General features: G+C 42.0%; 1 protein-coding gene across 1 annotated transcript; it reads right to left on the minus strand.

Moving 5' to 3' along the window:
- Window positions 1–3,900: 3,900 nt before the first annotated feature.
- KLHL8 (kelch like family member 8) lies at window positions 3,901–18,739 on the minus strand. The gene is made up of 9 exons (XM_005418081.2): window positions 18,437–18,739; window positions 14,967–15,515; window positions 12,618–12,804; window positions 11,775–11,918; window positions 10,527–10,638; window positions 8,728–8,896; window positions 8,062–8,221; window positions 6,885–7,086; window positions 3,901–6,484 (listed from the first exon to the last, which is right to left on the minus strand). Exons 1-9 carry the CDS (start codon window positions 18,632–18,634, stop codon window positions 6,361–6,363), a joined length of 1,845 nt encoding a protein of 614 aa, XP_005418138.1. The 5' UTR covers window positions 18,635–18,739; the 3' UTR covers window positions 3,901–6,360.
- Window positions 18,740–19,511: the final 772 nt, after the last annotated feature.

Consider the following 19,511-nt stretch of genomic DNA (forward strand, 5'->3'; position numbering starts at 1 on the left):
CAAAGAGAGAGGGAGGGATGGGGAAGAGCTGCCCTGTCAGGGAAGCACTTGCTAAGTCGCTTGGCTACAACTAAACAGCACTTGAATTTTTGACTCCTTGCTGGGTCTTTAATTAGTATTGGCCAACAGAAATTCCTAGAGCTGCTGATAGTTTTTTTATTGCACATTTTAGTCATTACACGTGTTGCATTGTCCTGTGGTGCAAGCAGTGGGGAATACTGAAAAGCTGTAACCTGCCATCCCATGGGACCTTTGCAGTGGCATTTTCCATAAAACACCAAGTTTTGTGGGCTTCTCTGGGCAAAGGGATGCATTGCCATGATCTGCTGGCAAACTTGCAAAAGAAAATAAACAAGATGTGCCTGGCTGAATGGCTGGGAGGATGTAAAAATCCTCTCCAGAAAGAGGCAGCTGCTGAAAGCCAAGAAGTTTTGCAGGTCCTCTTGGAGTAAAGTCACTCCAGTCATTGATTGTGTTCTGCCAGGTGTGCTTGCTGGATTAACCCAACCAAATATTTTCTCTTTCCCTCCTTTTGTTCCAGAGTTTTCTGCTGAACAAAGCCAAGTGACATCACCAAGAGCTGGCCTGACCTCATACACGGAATGAGACAGAATTTACAGTGACCCAGACTGGAACTAAGTGCCTTAACTGAATCTCCAGGATGTAAATAGTTCCAAGTTTTCTGTTCCATTGAAACCTTACAAAGAGTTTTGTTTGGTTTTATTTATTGTTCAATGCAAAGGACCTGCTTTTTCTGGTTTGTTTGTTTTGTTTTAAATACAGTTGTAAGTTCTTTTGGTTACTTTTGGAGAGCTGTGGTTTTTTAAGGTAATGCTTTTCTACCTTGCAAAAGAGGGGATGGGGGAGTGATACTTGCCTATGAAATGACCTAGTGCAATGAATTGTCAGAATGGGCCCATGTCATGATGGTCTATAAATGTCTCTATTATGAATAACTAACAGGACAATTGTCACACCTTCCTTGCTGCCAAGGAAATCTGCACTCAGACTGTGTTACTAAGGGTCTTGCTCAGTTTCAGCCTTGTCAGACCCAAGTTTGGGTGGCAAAATGACACCTGAAGTGTGGCTGGAAACAGCTCTGTCTGTCTCCTGTGCTGGAGGGATAGGACTGATGGGGGGGATTCCTCCTCGGGCTGCTTTTTGGTGTTTGGGTTGGTGGAGATCCAAAACTGCAATGGGTCCTTGGGATTGCTTGGACATTGTTGTGAGTCTGAGAGGTTCCAGGGAAAGGAATGTCTTCTGACAAAGGAGGGAATAAGTGGCTGAATGTGGAACCTAAGGAAAATTTTGTATTTGGATATTTGCCTGCAAGCACTGGTGGTCTCAGTGAGTGTCCAAGAGCAGAATTTGGTACCAAAATTCCTCTCCTCTTCCTGTGGGAGAGGACACAGGCTCCCTCTCAGCCACACCCTAGGACAGACCCAGTGACTTAGAAACCTGTCAAGGGAACCCAAAAGGGAAAATTGAGCTGTTTGCAAGCACTTCTCCCTTGCCACGCTAACAGTGGAGGAAGCATCCGCAGCACCAGCGTGTTCAGTTCACACCCTTCTCTACCCAAAGATTTCCTGGGAGTTATTCTTGCAGTATGGCTCAAGGAGTTATTTTTTCACAGAAATCACACTTCTGTGAAAAAAAAAGAAAAGCCCAAAACCCTTCAAGTTTTTCAGTCACCTTTCAGTTGACCTTGATGGGCTTTGGATCAATGTTATTTATACAAGATATTTAGAATCAAGTTCAAAAACTGTTAAACAAGAAATTTTACTTGCATAAGTAGTTTCATTGTGCCTCAACACAGATGAGCAGGTTCTTTTTTACAGTCATATTCCCCCATCTACCTGCTCAAGTCACAGTATTGCAATATGAAAGCAAATTATTGGTAATGGTCATAAGACAGTGAATAAAACACAGATGCTTGATATCAGTGAGAGGTTCGGGAATCTTGCTTTATCACCATGCTAGTCCAGTGTGTTGACACCCTTGTCTACACAAAGATTTCCTGGTGTGTGGCAGCAGCATCCTGCCATCCTCCCATAATGGTGTGACTGCCTTAGCCCTCTGCTGCTGCCACATGCCTTCCCTATCTCTGACAGACCTGTGCGAAAGTGGAGAGAAGGATGGTATCCCACAATAATTGTGATTACAAGGAAGAATTATCTCCCTTCTCCACATCATTTTATGATGTAGGAACAGGTCTGCACAGATTTAGCAGTACTCCCTTTGTAAAATGCCTGTTTGTGGGTTTGAGGCTCAAGAAAATGAACAATAAATACCAGCAAAATGGCTACATTTCCAAAAGGGGTTTCTGCAGAAAGTGCTCCTGCCTGGAGTCATTCTGCCTTCTGGCCCTGCAGGACCACCGGGATTAAGGCTGGGTCTTTCTGCATCTTCAAGGGATTGGCCTTTTATGTTCACTCTATTAAAATTCTGAGTGCATTTCAGGGATAAGCTGCTCTAATGGGTGGAATGAAGGTCCATATTCCCCCTCCCCATTTTACTTATCAAACCTTATTTATTCCTCGTTCCTGGAGTTGTCCCTGCCCATAGCAGGAGGGTTGGAACTAAACCACCTTTAATGTCCCTTTCAACCCATGCCATTCTATGACTCTATGAAATAGAAAATTTTAAAAAATCCATTGTATTTCAACCTTGAGCCAGGTCAGGGGCCTGCAATAGGTTAGGAAAGATGCTCATTGTTTTCACTTGGGGCTATTCTAGGACATGAACAAGATAACTGTTTGTTCTGGTTTGAAAGCAAAACCAGTGAGAGACTCCAAGTCAAACACAATTTATTAGAAAAAGGGAAAAACCCCAAATACATGCAATAATACAAAAGAAAAACCACTGACACAGTCAGAATACAACCTGACACCCTGCTAGTTAGGGTGGTGGTAGCAGTCCAGATGAAATGGTCTTGTTGAAGTGGTGATCCCATAGAAAAGATCTGGTAGCTCATGTCCTCTGGAAACCAGTGGGTAAGTGTTTGTTCTTTCCTCTGCATGGGACAGCAGATGAAATTACAAACACTTTTCTTTTTAATTTGATTAGAATAAAAAGGGTGAAATGTAGCCATGATATTTTCTGAAAAATCCTTTCCTTAGGATTTTTCCTCCTGAGAAGCTGAGAGGCCTCAGGAACAAAATGTAAACAATGATTATCTGCTGCTGTGGAATGCAACAGGTGGATCTGTGATTGGTCTCATGTGGTTGTTTCTAATTAATGGCCAATCACAGTCAGCTGTGAACAAGCCTTTGTTATTCATTCTTTCTTTTGCTATTCCTAGCTAGCCTTCTGATGAAATCCTTTCTTCTATTCTTTTAGTATAGTTTTAATATAATATATATAAAATAATAGATCAAGCCTTCTGAAACATGGAGTCAGATCATCTCTTCCCTCATCCTCAGACCCTGTGACCACTGTCACACAGCCGGTGTTCAAACAGGAGGGAAGTCTGCAGTCTTTCTGATAGAAGTGGACACATGTATTTGGTTTATATTTTTAAAAATACAAGCATCATATGCTTTGCCTTATAAAACTTTCTGTTCTTAGATGAGCATTTTAGCAGGATGTCAAATGCAAAGAGTTTTGCTGTCCAAATAGCTCTATTAGGAATGAAATTCCATAGGGCAAGAGGAGAATTAAATAGCATTTGAAGCTGGGATAGTATAACCACATAGACCACAATCCTCTTTGAACATAAATAAGGTGTGGGGGGTAGGGCCTTCTACCACTGCGTGGCTGCTCTGTCCCTCAGCATGGAATAGAGGGGATATTCTTTTGTCATCACGGTCCCCTTGCCAGGACAGGTGTCAAATCACAACAGCTTTATGTGCAGGTAGGTCACTGCAGCTTGTCACCACAGTAATCCTGTATTTTTATTTCTTGTTATACTTTGTTGTCATTAGCACATTTCCAGCAATAGCGATTCTAAAACAAGTTCTGTACAAAATGCATTTAGCTGTGGTGCCATCCAAGATTAACAATGTGGGACACCACTGTTCTGGCAACAGGCTGTTCCTTATAAACCTGCTTTGCAGTTTTCTTGCCAGTCCTTAGGGATACACCTCCAGAGCCCTGAACAAGAGTGTTGGGGTGGGGGTGTACATTGAAATACAAATGAGATGCCTGTTTTAGGATCCTGTTCAGAGCTAGTACCATGTGACTTCCAGTTCTTCCCACATGGCAGAGAATCCCAGAGCTTTTGCTGTTACCTGATTTCCCTGCTGCTTCTCCCTTCGGTGCCTGGCAGGTGATGTGCTCAGTGTGGTTCACGCAGCGCATGTGTCACCCACAGGCTGCACCCACGGGTGCTGCACTTTCCTACCAAGAAGAGAAATGCATCAGGTGGCAGCCTGCACTGCCAGGCTACCTGCTTTCACAGCATAGTGGGTTTGGCGTAGAAGGGGGCCTGGCCCGCAGCAGGGGCTGCCCGGCCCAGCCACTGTTACCTCTTTTCAACCAGAAAAGAAAGAGATTTCCCATGATTTTTCATTTTTTCACATGAGTGTTCACAGAGGTGTATCAGCTTTCTCTTTACATCACTTCTGTGAGCGCCTCCTATGCAAGACCACTACACACAGTCAGGGCCATTTGGTAAACTCAGGGTTTGTGTTAGCCAGGACATCCATTTGGTCCCACAGAGGGAACTTTTATCCCTCCTTTTCACACGTCAGTCAGGTCCAGAGCCACAAGGGTAACCACATCCTTGTGAGGAGGGCAGCAGGGTGGTGCAGCCCATGGCGGTAATGCAGGATTCTCTCTGCTAACAGAAGCTTCCTGTTGAAAAATATTCACTGCAGAAACCAAAAAATACTCAATGCTGTAATGTTTCTCAGCACCAGTATGCTCCAGACATACAACAAATGAGGTGCTTTGAAGTAAAAATGTTTTATTGCATTATTTCATTATTTACAGTACCATTCCCTTTGTCTCTGGGTGCAAAAAGTACACCAAAGTGCAAAGCCATTTTGGGCAGGAAAGCCAAATGATGGTAACTTAGCAGAAACACACAACTGTGCCTCCTCACTCTGGCTGTCCTGCTTCTTCCAGGTCCTGAATACAGAGAAGTTTGCTGCTCTCCCTGGGCATTTGGAACAACCTGGTAATTGTGAAACTTTGGTCACAAAGGATTGTCAGTTGTCGGTCTGTTCAAGGTGATGCAGGAACAGGAATCTGCAGTCTTTCCTGCAGGACTTCACTTGGGATTCAGGGTTTGTAATGGTGTAACAAGACATCTTTGTATGCAGGGCTGCTATATTGCTATCTCAATTTTTGATGGAAGTACTGGTTTATTCCCAATTATCTTTCTTGCTGACTCTCTTTGATTCATTTAAAGTTTTGAGGTTATTTATCTGCTCCCTTAAAAGAGCAAGTAACTCAAAAATGTTACCAGAGTTGCTACCGGATACTGAAATCAGTCGAGTCTTCCAGTGTTGCACTTAAGAAGTTTTACAGAATACCACAAATTTTATTATGCATTTCTATTTTCTATAAAAATGGTGATTCAAAACACCACTGATGCCTACATTTTTACACACTATCATCTCAAAATAGGACAAATTATACTGGTTACTTCAGGACCTCTCAACAGAAACTCTCCTTTGGAAAGGGAGTAATAACTACAAATTCCATGGAAGACTAGATAATGGCAGTATTCCAGTGGCTAGACTCAGGTCAAGAATCCTTCCAGCTTTTTAACAAGTTTATTAGCTTGAGAAAGTACTTTAAAAGACGGTTTTCAGACAGAATCCCTGCAATTTCCATGCTTCCAGCATTCCCTTTGGAGATAAGCAGTGAACTTCTCTGCCTCAATTATCTCAGGGTACATCAGAGATGTCGTTACCTCTAAAACTAGAGACACCTTCTGTTACAAAGCTCTCGTACAATTGGGAAACATTTAAGACTCCATTCCAGAAAATAAGTTAAATGAAATGGCACTCGAGTCCTCCAGAGAACATGTAGCAGGGCTGCTGGGGGAAGCTCAGCAGCAGTAGCTGCTGCTGCTCTCCTTACCACATGCCTGATTTACAGTTCAATATTGAGTCCTTGCAACAGCTGCCTCAAATTATTTTGAAATTGTAGCTTCTCAAAAAATGGGATGACTGCAGTTCAGATGGCAGGTTTCTTCTTGTGGGTCACACTTTTATTCCATGTTTTCACAGGCATTTCTGTATCACTATTGATAGAAAGCCACCAAAAGCTTTACAGTTGCAGAAAATAGCATTTTCACAAAGAAAATGTACTGGATTTATTCCTTAACCTACCATACAAAGCACAGTGTTTAGAAGCTCTGTGGTGCCTCCCTTGTAGCATTCCTTTGGAATTTGGAGGAGGCGGCAGAGCTCACATGCAATCCACAACGTTGCTGGATCCTTGGCCCACATCCCGGATCTGGCTGCTGAGACAGGAGCACACGGCCACGCCCGCCCCTGCCCTGCAGTGTGACACTGAGCCCACGAGTTCCCATCTACAGGAGAAAAAGAAAAATAAGTTCCTGCTCTTTCTGAGCAACCTGAAAGTGTTTTCTGTGCCTGAAATTCTATTACACTGCCTAGCTCTTCACTCTGCACAAAAACGCACCCCATTTAATGCAAAATCAGACTGAAACAAGTAGAAGAATATAGACTGTTACTGAATGAAAGGGCGACAACAAGGACTACAGAGGAGCAGAGGAGGAGGTGCTTAAGTATTTACAAGACTGCCCTAGTGATATCAGCAGCAGTCCTGCATTGATAGCCATGGATATGACTCCATTATTACCAGGAAACAACAGCTAGGCTCCTCCTGCACACTGCTTCTATGCCGCTATGTTTTTACACAGGCAGATTTCCTTGTCTTATTAGGACAAACAAAACATTTGAAATTACCTGTTCACTATGGGATCAAATGCTTCCACTGTATTCAGGTACACGTTGCCATTATGACCTCCAACAGCAAAAATTTTTCCCATCAGTGTTGCTATGCCAACACCACCCCTTGGAGTTGTGAGCTCTGCCACGTATTCCCATTTGTTACAGCGTGGGTCAAACCGCTCCACCGAGCTCAGGGGCGAGTTGTCATCAAACCCACCTGCAAACAACCATCACAGGGTCAGCTTTTGGCACTCCTGGTGCAGGGAATATCCAAGACTGGCATTTTCAGGTCATTCTCAGCATTTGGGGGTCCTGTCCAGCACTCTCCTTACCAGAACCTTACAAGCTCCTAAAAATTAATCCAACACCTCACCCTCTTCTCACTGCTCAAGCATCACCTGAGCAATAACTTCCCTCTACTCAAGTTGCAAGGATTCTAATTTTATTATTTTTCCCTCTGAATTCATCATATTTATAATGAACAGCTTCCCAATTGGAAGAGAAAGAAACCTAACACCAGTAAAAGGATGGTCTCAAACTTCTTTTACTTTATGCAAAACACACTCTAGCAGTGTTCTCAAATTACAGCATTGACAAATATTTGAGTAGGGGAAAAAAATTTCATATAAGACTAAGCGATTTTTCCTCTTGCTGGGGAACCTATCAGAGGAGCATTTTGTTCAAATTCTATTTAAGCACTTACAATAGTACACAAGTCAGAGCTTTTTAAACTATCACTGTGGCACACCTACTTGGCATCTTCCTCTCTCAGGAAAGCAGGTAAATACAAGCTAGCACACAAGACAAGAAGCTGTGGAGTAAGTGCAAAAAAAGCTATTGTTGTCTACACTCAGAACACAACTGGAGTTATGTTTGAAAGCACGTGAACTTAAGAATCGTTTCCTAAAAGAAAACTCAAGAATAGTGAGTCTTCAGAGGATTTTCTAATAAAGACGTATTGTCCTGAACAGATCAGCTCTCTAAAATGTGGGTCAGGAGCTGCTCTTCATTTCCTTGCTAATGTACCTTCGTTTAAGCATGACCTGGTTGTGCTTGCATTCTTCTGCTGCCCAAGAACACCAAGTACAGGTCAGCTCTATCTGTTCCCGGTTCCTCTAGCAACAACAGCCTCTTCCAAAGCCAAGCACTTGGCAGCAGCAGCAGCACTACAAAATGCCACATCCTTACTCACCCACAACATACAGGCAGCCGTGGAGCTCACTGACACCGTTCCCAGCCCTTCGCTGACCCATCTCTTTTACTTCTATCCACTTATCCAAGTGGGGATCATATTTCTCCACACTGGAAAGAGATGCTACACCATCATTGCCACCCACGGCGTAAACATGGTTCTGGAAAACAGTTGTATAAAGATTATTTGTGATGTAGTTGCCTTTACTCAGCTTTTCATAAGCAGTGTTAAAATTATATGAAAATGCGGTATATCCATTTCATTTAAGAATTCCAACAACAGGTTTAATTATCTAACATAAATTCTATTTCTTCTAATGAAAGAAGTGCAACAGTGTTGCAGTGTTGCAGCTATTTTTCAGAGCATGGGGGGATTAAAGTAGAGCATGCATTTGGTACCTTTAAACATAATGACCATGACAATCCAGTCAGCTGAGTGAGATAGGAAGCACTATCCACATCATTAGGACAGTACTCCTCCCAGTACCTCAAATACTGTTGAAACAGTTCAATTTGCTGAGTATTATCTGAAGTATCCTCACTTTTTGCACAGGATTTTGATGACTAGAAGTGCTCAGACCCACCAGCTGCATTTTGTTTCAGACCTTGTGTTCTGCCATGTGAATGCAGCTTTGAAAAGCAGCTGGGCTCCCCAGCAGTGACTCACCACCAGGGCTACGGAGCCGACGCCTCCCCGGGGAGTGTTCATGGAAGCCACGGTGCTCCAGCGATCTGAGTCGATGTCATAGCGCTCCACGTCACTGAAGCACGTGTTGTCATCCAAGCCCCCAATGGCATAAATGGGGCCGCCCAGGGACGCCAGGGCGATGCCTCTCCTAGGAAACCATAGCAGCAACACCTCAGTGCAAGTCCTTAACCAGAGGGAGCCACACAGCAAGTGCTATGGTACATGAATGGCACCTCTTTCAAACTAGGGGGAAAAGAGTAATGTAAATTTTTAAAGTGACGTTTACAGAAAACCATGTTGCTGGCCCACTGCACATGTGTCCTTTTCACTGAATGTCAACTCTAAGGCCAAGTCCTCTGCTCACATATTTGGGTACATGACAATGTCTTAGATATGATTTCTCTATTTTATTAAATCTGAAGATGAACCAAAACCTTCTGGGTTTAACTTCATTGCTAGAGCTGGCTGCTACCATTTGAGAATGATTGGAGGTGATACTAATACACATTAAAAGGCAAACCTGTGCTGGATATTAAATAGCTGAACTCTAGCAAGATTTAATTGTGGTTTCTTCCGTTCTGGTGTTTTTTAATTGAGTGTTAAAATGGTTGTCAGATTTGTTTCTAATAAATCTACTAATATTAGAGTACAATCAGTATTATAAAATTGAAAGTAGGTCTAGAATAAAAGCATTAAGTTTCTGGTTTAACCACCAAGTGAGATGAACTATCATGTTACTGACAACATTGTTGTCTCATTAAAGAGGGAAGGTTCAGAGATGCTGAGGCAGGAGCAAGGGAGGCACAATCTTTCTACAGAATCAACACTGTGGTAATATCCTGGCCTTACCTTTTGCCTCAGCAGGTAACACAGACACCACTTCATGGTGGCATTTTTCTCCACTAAGTATTCCAAGACCTGCATGAATGGGAGGAGTGGAGCTGGGAGGTAGCCAAGCAGCCCTTTCATTTACCTGGGTACTCAGTAATAAATGTCACAGAAATCTATGGCTGATTGTTGCTGAGATTATGCCCTGGCGTGGAGGCAGGATGGAAGTAGAGCAAGCCACTTCTAGGAGTCTGGGTCTTCTACTTTAACTAGGTCACAGCTACAAATAGCTTTCAGACTTAAGGCATACTTATTATTTCACTCCTACTTGCACGTGATGCTTTGAAAAACAACAAACAACACAACGGAATGCAGAATTAGGGACATTGATTTAAATAACAGCAGAAAAAAAAATACAGATCTGTGAGTCCAGTAACTCCTTATAAGAAACTTAAATGTCAAGGCAAACAAAGTCCTCAATCTGACTTTCAGATTGCGTGTTTCTGGCCTTTTGTGTGGAAAACATAGGCAGCTATTTTTTCCTGCTGTAGTATTTAACTTTTTTCATTTTCACTATGAAGTATTTCACTTCTCATGTTACGCTGGCGGTTATCTCACTCACTCCTAAACAGAGCAAAAACTGCACAGAACCAGTTCATCAGTTCCAAGTTGAACTGCAGAATCTGTTCCAGGGCACAGCAGAAAGGCCCTGGATACCAGAATGTAAGCACAGCTGGAGTAGATGTCCCTGGTCCAGAAGCCAGCTCCTCCAAAAAAAGAACAGAAGGGTGATACATTCATAGCATAAAGCTCTGAAATAGGGGGAGGAAATTCCTAGAAACAGAACAGTTTGGAAACACTAAAAAAAAGCAGGACAGACAGGAGGTTTTTCAGCATCAGCAAGAAATGGTATACCACAGACTAGGACTTGGAGTGTGGGACACATATACCTCTTTGTGTTCATTGATGCCTTCATCATCCACTTGTTTGTGAGAGGATCAAATACTTCCATGCTTCCTAAGTGTTCATTTCCATCATGTCCACCTACTGCGTAGACTTTACCTGCATACACAGACATCTTTTAAAACAGAGATTGCTTGGCAACATTTCAGTGTTCATTTATATAACATCCCTGCCTATGTGGAGACAAAGAGATCAAATAAAGGTTAAAGTTTTAAAAAATGTTTTCAGTATCAGAGTTTTATATGCTATATTTATAACCACGAATCTATTCCAATGAGAACTTTTATACAAAGCTTGAGATGATGTAAACAAAAAACCTTCCCATAATTTAAGTACTGCAGGTCAAATCAATTTGGACACATGTACCAGTCTCTCCAGATTTTATATGAAGAAAAATTATCTCTGCTCTGCTGCAGAAACAGAGGGGCTGCTAAGTACAAGAGAAAGCTGCATTATTGGTGCTAAGCTGCTCTGGACTGCAGAGATCTGTTTTCAAAAGATGGAGACCCAAAAATGAAGCTAGGTCTGCTCTTGGAAGAGTTATGGTCTTAGGAACTTTCCAGGATGGATTTAAGTAGGAAGGGAGCTAGTATGAGTACTAGCAAATTCTGGGTGACGGCTGTGTAAGGCAATTTCTCTATAAATGGATTTTAAAAAATCACCTATTTAAGGCCAGAAGCTGTATACAGTTCAGTTGGGCTGGGAGGAACCTTTAAAGGTCACTTAGTCCAGCCCCTCTGCAATGAGCAGGGACATTTTCATTTTCAGACTGCTTATAGCACTATCCAGTCTGACCTTGAGCACTTCCAGAGATGGGACATTTACCACCTCTCGGGGCAACCTGTTCCAGGTTTTCACCAACCTCACTGTAAAAAACTTCTGCTTGATATCTAGTTTAAATCTACGCTCTCTTAGTTTAAAACTATTACCTCTTGTCCTGTTACAACAGGCCCCACTAAAAAGGCTGTTAAGTACAGAGAGGCCACAATAAGGTCTCTTCCCAAGTACAAAGAGCCCAACTCTGTCAGTTTGCAATAATGTTTTTTCCATAAGCACAGTCTCAGATTGGCTCTGGACCAAACATTCTTTCAAAGGGGGAGAAGCTTTACTAAACTGAAGACTATCCAACAATTAAGCAATTAGTTTGCTTCTTGTACAGCTAGTGAAAGTACCAACTCTGCAAAAGGAGCAAACAAGTCCCTTTTGCCTGGGGTTGCTTGAATAGGATTACTGACCTCCCACAGATATCACACCCACATGCCTCCTCCTGCTGTTCATTTCAGGGCCGAAGAACCAGCTGTTCTTACTGATGGAGTAACACTCAATGCTGCGGAAGGGGTCACCTGATCCACCTCTGCCACCGACACAGAACAGCACACCTGGAGAACACAAAACAGGTTTACAGAGAACTAGCAGGAGGATGGGCAAAAACAGTTGTATAGCAGAGCAAACTGAAAATTATGTAGTTTGGGGGAAGCTGTACTTCACTTCAAGGAGCACAGTCATTGCCCTTCATAATTGGGTACTGGATTTTGGCCTTTGCTTGACATACTGCTACGGCAATTAGCTATCTATGCTCTTGTAAAAACAATGCCTATTTTAAATATGCTTTTTGTGGTTTGGCTTAAGGAGATAAATCCATTGTTTGTTAAATATAATGATATAGAAATTATGATCTGCAGTCAATATTCATCACCCACTTTTGGTGTAGGTTAGTCAAAGAAGTTAGCTCAACTTGCAACACCAAAAGATAACTGTCCACTGTTTTCAGTACAGCTTTGAACAGATTGCCTGGTCATAACATACATAACAGCTCCAGCTTTAATAAAGATAGAGCTAATCCAGATAAATTATTAATGCTTTAAAGAAAGAAAATGACTGCTAAAGTTCTGCTAGGAAAATGCAGCACATCACTGAAATACCAGAGAGGTACATAATGGCTTTCCCAATTTTGCATTAAGTCATTAACAACCCTCGATATCAAGGTAAACCTGCTTTGATATCAAGACACCTGCACAAATGTGCTGCTTTTTCTCCACACCACTCCCTACTGGGTAACCAGACACACATTTAATTACCAGCAGTCTGCTTCCTTGGTGTTGTGCGAATGGAGTACTCAAAGTCAGGCACTGCCCTGCTGCTCAGGTGAAGGTGGTAGTTCCTTGCTTCATCCAGCAAATCCCTACATTTTAGATTCTGCTTGACAATCTCTTCCTTTGCCACAACACCCATAAGGAAACAAATGGGCAAGAGAGGCAGCCGTACCTGACATAAAAATGAACACAGTTGGAGAAAATGGCTGAACTGCTGAGTGTCACCATGCAGTGCTGCACACGCAGCAGCCGGCAACTCCGGAGCCAGTCGGCGGCCCCATGCTTCTCAATAAGGAGAGCAGCTCTCAGAGTTGTTCCAGACAACAGTGATATGAACAGTTCTTTTTGGTGATAATGTTTGCTACAACCATTTGCATTTCAGCCACAGTGGACAAGTGTCCCTTGGCCCAGGCTGTGCTGAGGAAAGAGACGAGCTGCTGCCCATGCTGCACCTGCACCTGCCCAGTGTGATGCAGGCAGCACCTGCAGCTTTATCAGGGCTTTGTCAGATTAGTCTGCTGTTGGGTATGAATGTTCAGCTCACTGCTATGCCAGTATAAGAGGGCTTGTTCATTGGAAAATGGCTCATTTTCTTTGGGTGGCAAGTCAAAAAGGAAACACTTAGTCACCATGAACTAAGTGTCTATAGAGGAGGTGTTGCTAGTGCAGTAACACCTTCCTTTAAGGCAGACTTGCCAGACTTCAAGCTTAAAAAAAAGTAATAAATATTGACAGAGTAATAATTGAGAGTAATAAATATTACTTTAAAAAAGTAGTAACTGTTTCCTGCTCTAAATCCTTCCTGACATTTATTTTAGCAAACCTTTCATCCTTCTTTTTAAGACAAACAATGCAGAATACAAAGTACAATCAGAGGCAAAGATGGGACAGATGTTAGTGGGGGGAACTGAAGCAAATCTCCACCTGACTTCCTAAGGTTTGGAGTCAACACTGTCAAGCAGTTCTCAGTAGGCTCAACAGCAATGGTGCAGAAGTCCAGTACCTCCAGCACTTCTCAGAGCAGCAGGATGGGGCTGCTACAGCACTGACAAGCATCTTTGTCTTGAAGCAAGCATGTGTCTCTACCTGTTCTTCCTCACCTCCTTGCTTTCCATCCCACTTTTTCCTTTATTTTGGCCCAGCTTATTTGAGGCTCCTTTAAAGCACCACTGTAGCCCCACTGACAGGCTCCTAAGGTTAGTGACATGGTAAGAACTCCAGGCTGTTAAATTCAGAACCTCATTATAACAGTGAAACCCATAAGGCTGAATATGACATAGATAATCATTGTCTAGAAGCCCAGGCATGTCTTCTGCTAGCAGTAATGTCCAAGTCAACCAAGGTCTCCATATGCTCTGGCAAACAGCCCATATTTACAAGAAGGGGTTTACTTTTTCTTTGCTTGAATCTAGTCTCTGGTTTCCATCAACAGAATACAACTGTTAATCTCATCTGCTAGCATAACTGGGCAATAAATATAAATTTCTTAAAAAAAATCTTTAATTATATTGCCTGTAAGTTTAAGTACAGCATAATAAAGAAGGGGTTTTTGTACCAAAAACCTCAGGCTAGTCTAGATGAAACTAAAGGTTTTTGGAAGACAGCTAATAGACCATTATGATCTTTTCCTAGGAAATGTGAAAAATTATTCATGAAGACAATGACAGCAGCATCTTAGTGGACCTCTCCTTACTTACATAATGCCAATATTATCAATTCAGCCAAATGAAAAATAATCAAGTTAGCATTCAGTGACAACTAAAACTGCCCAGTCAATCCTACCTGCTAAGACACATGGAATGTTTTGCAGCACATGGTGCGCAAATTCTTCCCAGTACAGGCTCTCCACATCTGTCTCAAATACTGTGACACGACTTGATGTTATGCATCTCTCTAGGAAAGTTTCCTTTCCTAGCCATGTAAGAAAACCCAACAGCTTTGCCTCCTTTCTTAAGTACAAATACATAACAGCAAGGACAGAGAGCATATCAGGCTGTAGGAGTGGCAAGCCAAGTGAAGTGATGGATTTATATTCTCTCTGTTTTGTGTCAATATAAAACATTTCTGCTCAACCACAGATGTAGCTTTTTGTTGGTTCCCCACCTCCCAGCCATGAGCATAAACTGAGTACTCTTCTCTCTACAGAAACAGGAGAATATCCTTCTCCCCAGTATTCAAGAACTCGCTTCCACTGTCAACTCCCAACCCTGAATACCGGTTGAAGCACCAAAACCCAAGAACATTTTTCACCTTGAGATCTAACCAAGTACAAAAAGGTGATTACACAACTAAATCAGTGATGAGACAGGGACTTAGTGCCTCGGTCTGCCCTACCTGTGCAAGGATCTCATCCAGCCATGTAGCATGATGCTGTGGATTGGCCAGCAGCCACTTGATAGCAGCATTGTAAACTTGCTTTTCATTTTCAATATTCAGGTCACTGGAGGACAGGAGTTTATGGAGGTGCTGTGGTGACACACTCACAAAGTCCTCGCACTCCATCACTTCTGTGAAATGTTCACAAGCAAACTGATCAGCCATGTTCATCAGGTCGACACGGTTGTGGCTCTCGGCAAACGCCCTGACTGCTAGGCAGTTGGAGGGGTGGAAGTGCAGCTTCATGTACTCACAGCAGGCCTTTGCCACCAGTTCTACCTGCAGGATGCAGGCGGCGTAGAGGAGGGGCTGCACGTTATCCACCGTCAGCGTGAGCCGCGAGGAGTACGCGAACTTCACCAGGTCCTCGATGGCATCGCCGTCAAAGTCCCTGATCTCAATCAGCTTCTGCTTGGCTTCAGCCATTTCCGAAAGAAACATGGCTCGGAAGTACGGGATAACGCAAGCTAGCACCAGTTTGTGGCAGGAGATTAGCTTTGAACCAACCTGAAAGAGAAAAGAACAAAAAACCCTCAATGTTTTACTGGAACGTCAGTTTTGGCTGTGAAAGCAGGAACAGTGAAACTGAAATAAGAATTTTGGACTCCATGTATTTTGTCCACTCAAATTAACCCAATTTGTGCTGTATTTCTGACATTACATCCAAGTATCCCAAGAAATTCTAAGCTGTAGCTTGGCCATGAGAGTAGAGCAAAGCTGTAACACAGGTAAGCAATAGCAGCGATGCACTGAACTTGCCTTTCTTCAAAAGCCTTATGAAATATCCTTAGAAATATTCCAGATGCATCCTGAAGACAAGAGGAGACTGCTAGACACTTATTTTATATGTACTCAGAGACTTTAAGGGGGGCAAATTAGAAAGGGACATTTTAAGACTACTTAATTTAGATTTCTGGACTTCAACTACTGTTGAAGAACTGATGTTTATAGAAGGAAATTCATGTAAAAACACAGGAATAACAGCTATTTCAGTGGTTATTAAAAGTTACCAATCACTTCAATATTTTTAGAATGTTTACCCACAAAAGACAGTGTACTCCCCATAAAGAAAAGGTATTTCTCAAAATTCTGATCAGAAAATGTAAAATAAGCTGTTTGTGTACAAAATTCTATAATTCCACTACATTAAAAAAGAATCTAAGTATTGAAAATAAATGAACAATCTACTTCTTATACATGTTCCAGGAGTGCTCTATACAGCCTTTGTCACTCTGCACTAACATAAAGGGATAGCTGGCTGACATAAGCAACCAGTTTCCCTGACAGACTCAAATTACATGTTCACTTTCAGATGAAGGTGTTACAGAGAGCTGTTGTGCATTTGAGAAAAGATACTAAATTATAAAGGATATTTTGGTTTTTTTCTAGCTGTGATTCAATACTCACTTGCTTTTACCTTTTTAAAGAGTATGATCAACACAAGTGTAACCTACCTGGTGAGCAGTGAGCTGACTACAGAAAGCAAACACACAAGAAAGAGTATGCAGATTAAAAGAGGAAAAGATGGATTCCTCAGTGTGAGATCACCCCAGAAAGAACAATTCAGACCTACCAAATGAACAAAAAGCAAACCACCAGGAGAAAAGCAGATGGTATTCATCTGCCACTCTTCACCTTCTAACAGCCTTCTAAGACTGTTCATATGATAGCAGCAGGAGAGTAGGTGAAATTCCAGAATTTAACTTTCAGAGCAGAGGGAGTCTTCCTGTGTGCTCCCACAGCTTATCATTGTTACACCATCAGCACTCCACCTAAGTACCATATTGATACAGAAAGATCAATACTACTAGTGGTCTGCTGTACCAGGGAAAGCTCTCAGGCCATTCTTACCTTCAGACACTTTAATTCTGCCCATCATCCCACTCTCTAAACCTTTCTTTTGAATTAAGTGGCTTTACTATGTTACCCAAATCTGCTTGATTTTAAATTACAGAATGGTTTGGGTTGGAAAAGACCTTAAAGGTTGTCTCATTCTACACCCTGCCACGGGCAGGGAGATCTTATATAGCATGTTCTTGCTACTTTGAAATCAGAGTTCCCCTCCAGTTACTAACTATCATATTTTAAGAGCAGCAGTTAAAACAATAATTGGTCTGAGAAAAGCAACGCTAGAATTGCTCACTAACTCAGGTCACATACAAAAGCAGAAAGTTCAGTAGAGATCTGATTATTCTTACAACATGAGTGAGACCTGAGCATTATGGGAAGAAAAATGGAGCCCCTCTGAAAATTCTAATTCAAGTACATGGTTTGCAGTTACTTGAAAATCCCTCATTTATGAAGCCATACAGTAAGATGTATGTCCACAGGTTGCTCCAGCCTTCACTGGAAGCCAAGCCATGTCATCTAACATTCTTAAGTTACCAAAATAGCTCCACATAGATCATACAGGTGAACATTAATACAAGCCTAACTTAGGGGAAGTTAAACTGCAGCCCCAGTAAAGTGTTTTTTCCAAGGCAAGTTTCCATAGCAGGAATATACATTGAACTATACTTATAAAATAAGACTTTCTGCCTTTTTTTTTTGCAATGGTAGGTGGAAAGGAAGGGAGGTAAGAATGAGGTCAACAAGAAAAGGGATGAGGAGGGTTGGTAACACCAGGGACATGCATCTGTCAAAGATTATCCCTGTTCATATCTAACAGTAAGTAGCAGGCTAACAACTTCTCCTAAAGGCATCTGTCATTTGCTCTTGGTTTAGGAACTGTGCTTCACCGCTATTCCTTAAATAATTATATTGAACTAGTAAGTTGTTTAGCTAAGCAATACTTAATATTCAAAGGTGCTGGCACCCACTTCTGTGCATGCTAAATACAAGTTTACTGTAATCAAGATATAAGCAATATACAGCTGTGTTAAAAATAATGCCTTAAAACAATGCTATGCAAGAATCATAACATTCGCTTCATCCCTCCCTTTCTTTATTCTTTGATCAGCTGTAGAACACAACCATCTGGGTTTCTTTTCCTTCTTTCTCTGAAGAATGATGGAAGTTAGATTTGTTCCAGAAATCCTGTTTGTTGAGAAGAATCTAGCAAAACAACACAAAAGGCAGACATGGAGGTAAAATTGGGGATGAAAGTATATTGAGAAAAAAGAGGCTACAAGTAGCTGGAACTGCACAGTAATTAGTGACCAACTGTGGGAACTTCTGAGAAGGCAAGTTGGATAAGCTCAAAGTCCTGTACTTCCACTCTCAAATCGTCAATATTTTAGGTGTTTTCATTTCAGCTGTAAACTTCCTAAATAAGGAAAAAAACCCTAGCATCTCTAGAGATGTCTCAGATCCAAGAGGTATTCTGTGGTTTCCACACCCTTGCCAATATTCACAGCCAACTCCCAACACACTTATCTGCAGCTGAATCTTCAGACTGATACATGCAACGGATATGTGGCAAGTATCACCTTCAGCGTAACATCACAGAGCTCTCCAGCTTCAAAGAAGTGAAGAAGAGAGCTGTGAAAATCCTTCCAAGCCTCATTTGCCTCAAACACGAAGACATCCTCATCACTGATGGAAGGCTGAGTTTGCTGCTGCTGCCGCCTTTTTCCCTTTATCAGATGTTGTTTTGCCTGCTCAGGGACCATGGATTCTGAAGCCATTGGCTGTTGCTTCTCTCACTGCATCTGTCTTCAAAAACTCCTGCCAAGGTAAAGTCCAGCTCATCAGGAGTTAGGTCCTAAAATTCAGTTCTGTTCATCATCCTGTTTAAAAACACACACAAAAAAAGAAAACAAGACATCAGGTAATGCTAGTACGCAACACTTCAATTACATTATAATAATACCTATGATCTTGGGGAAGGTTAGAGGTGAAGGGACCAAAAAACAGACCCACAGCTAAGAATCCTATGTAGGCACCTTTAGGAAAAGCCATTATTTATGAACTTGTTGTCCACACTTCTTGATAAAGACATGAAAAAAAAGGTAAATATGCACCACAGAATCATACAATTGTTTGGGTTGGAAAGGAACTTAAAAGATTATACAGTTCCAACCTTCCATTAGACCAGGTTGCTCAGAGACTCATCTACCCTGGCCTTGAACACTTCAGGGATGGGGTATCTGCAGCGTCTTTGGAAAACATGTTCCAGTGTCTCACCACCCTCACAGCAAAGAACTTCTTCCTAACGTCCAATCGAAATCTCTCCTCTTTTGGAACAAATTGGAACTGCTCCCATTTGTCCTATGACCACCTGCCTGAGTAAAAAGTAACTCTCCCTGTCTTTCATAAGCCACCTTTAAGTGCTGGAAGGTACTCCAGAGTATACTGAGAAGCATGTTCCTCTTACACTGACCACCTTTGGTTTCATGGCTTCCTAGTTAATTTATGATGCATTCATTCTTCATTCTATGCTAAGAGTTGACTGCTATAATTCAGGGATTTCTTCTCATGGACTCTGGTGTTGGAGGAAGTGACTGGCCAAAAGAACAAAAAATTCTTCTGCAATAAAAATTTAAGTCACATGTCTGGGAGCAG

Source organism: Geospiza fortis, unplaced genomic scaffold, assembly GCF_000277835.1.
Source record: "Geospiza fortis unplaced genomic scaffold, GeoFor_1.0 scaffold11, whole genome shotgun sequence".
NCBI classification, from domain to species: Eukaryota; Metazoa; Chordata; class Aves; order Passeriformes; family Thraupidae; genus Geospiza; species Geospiza fortis.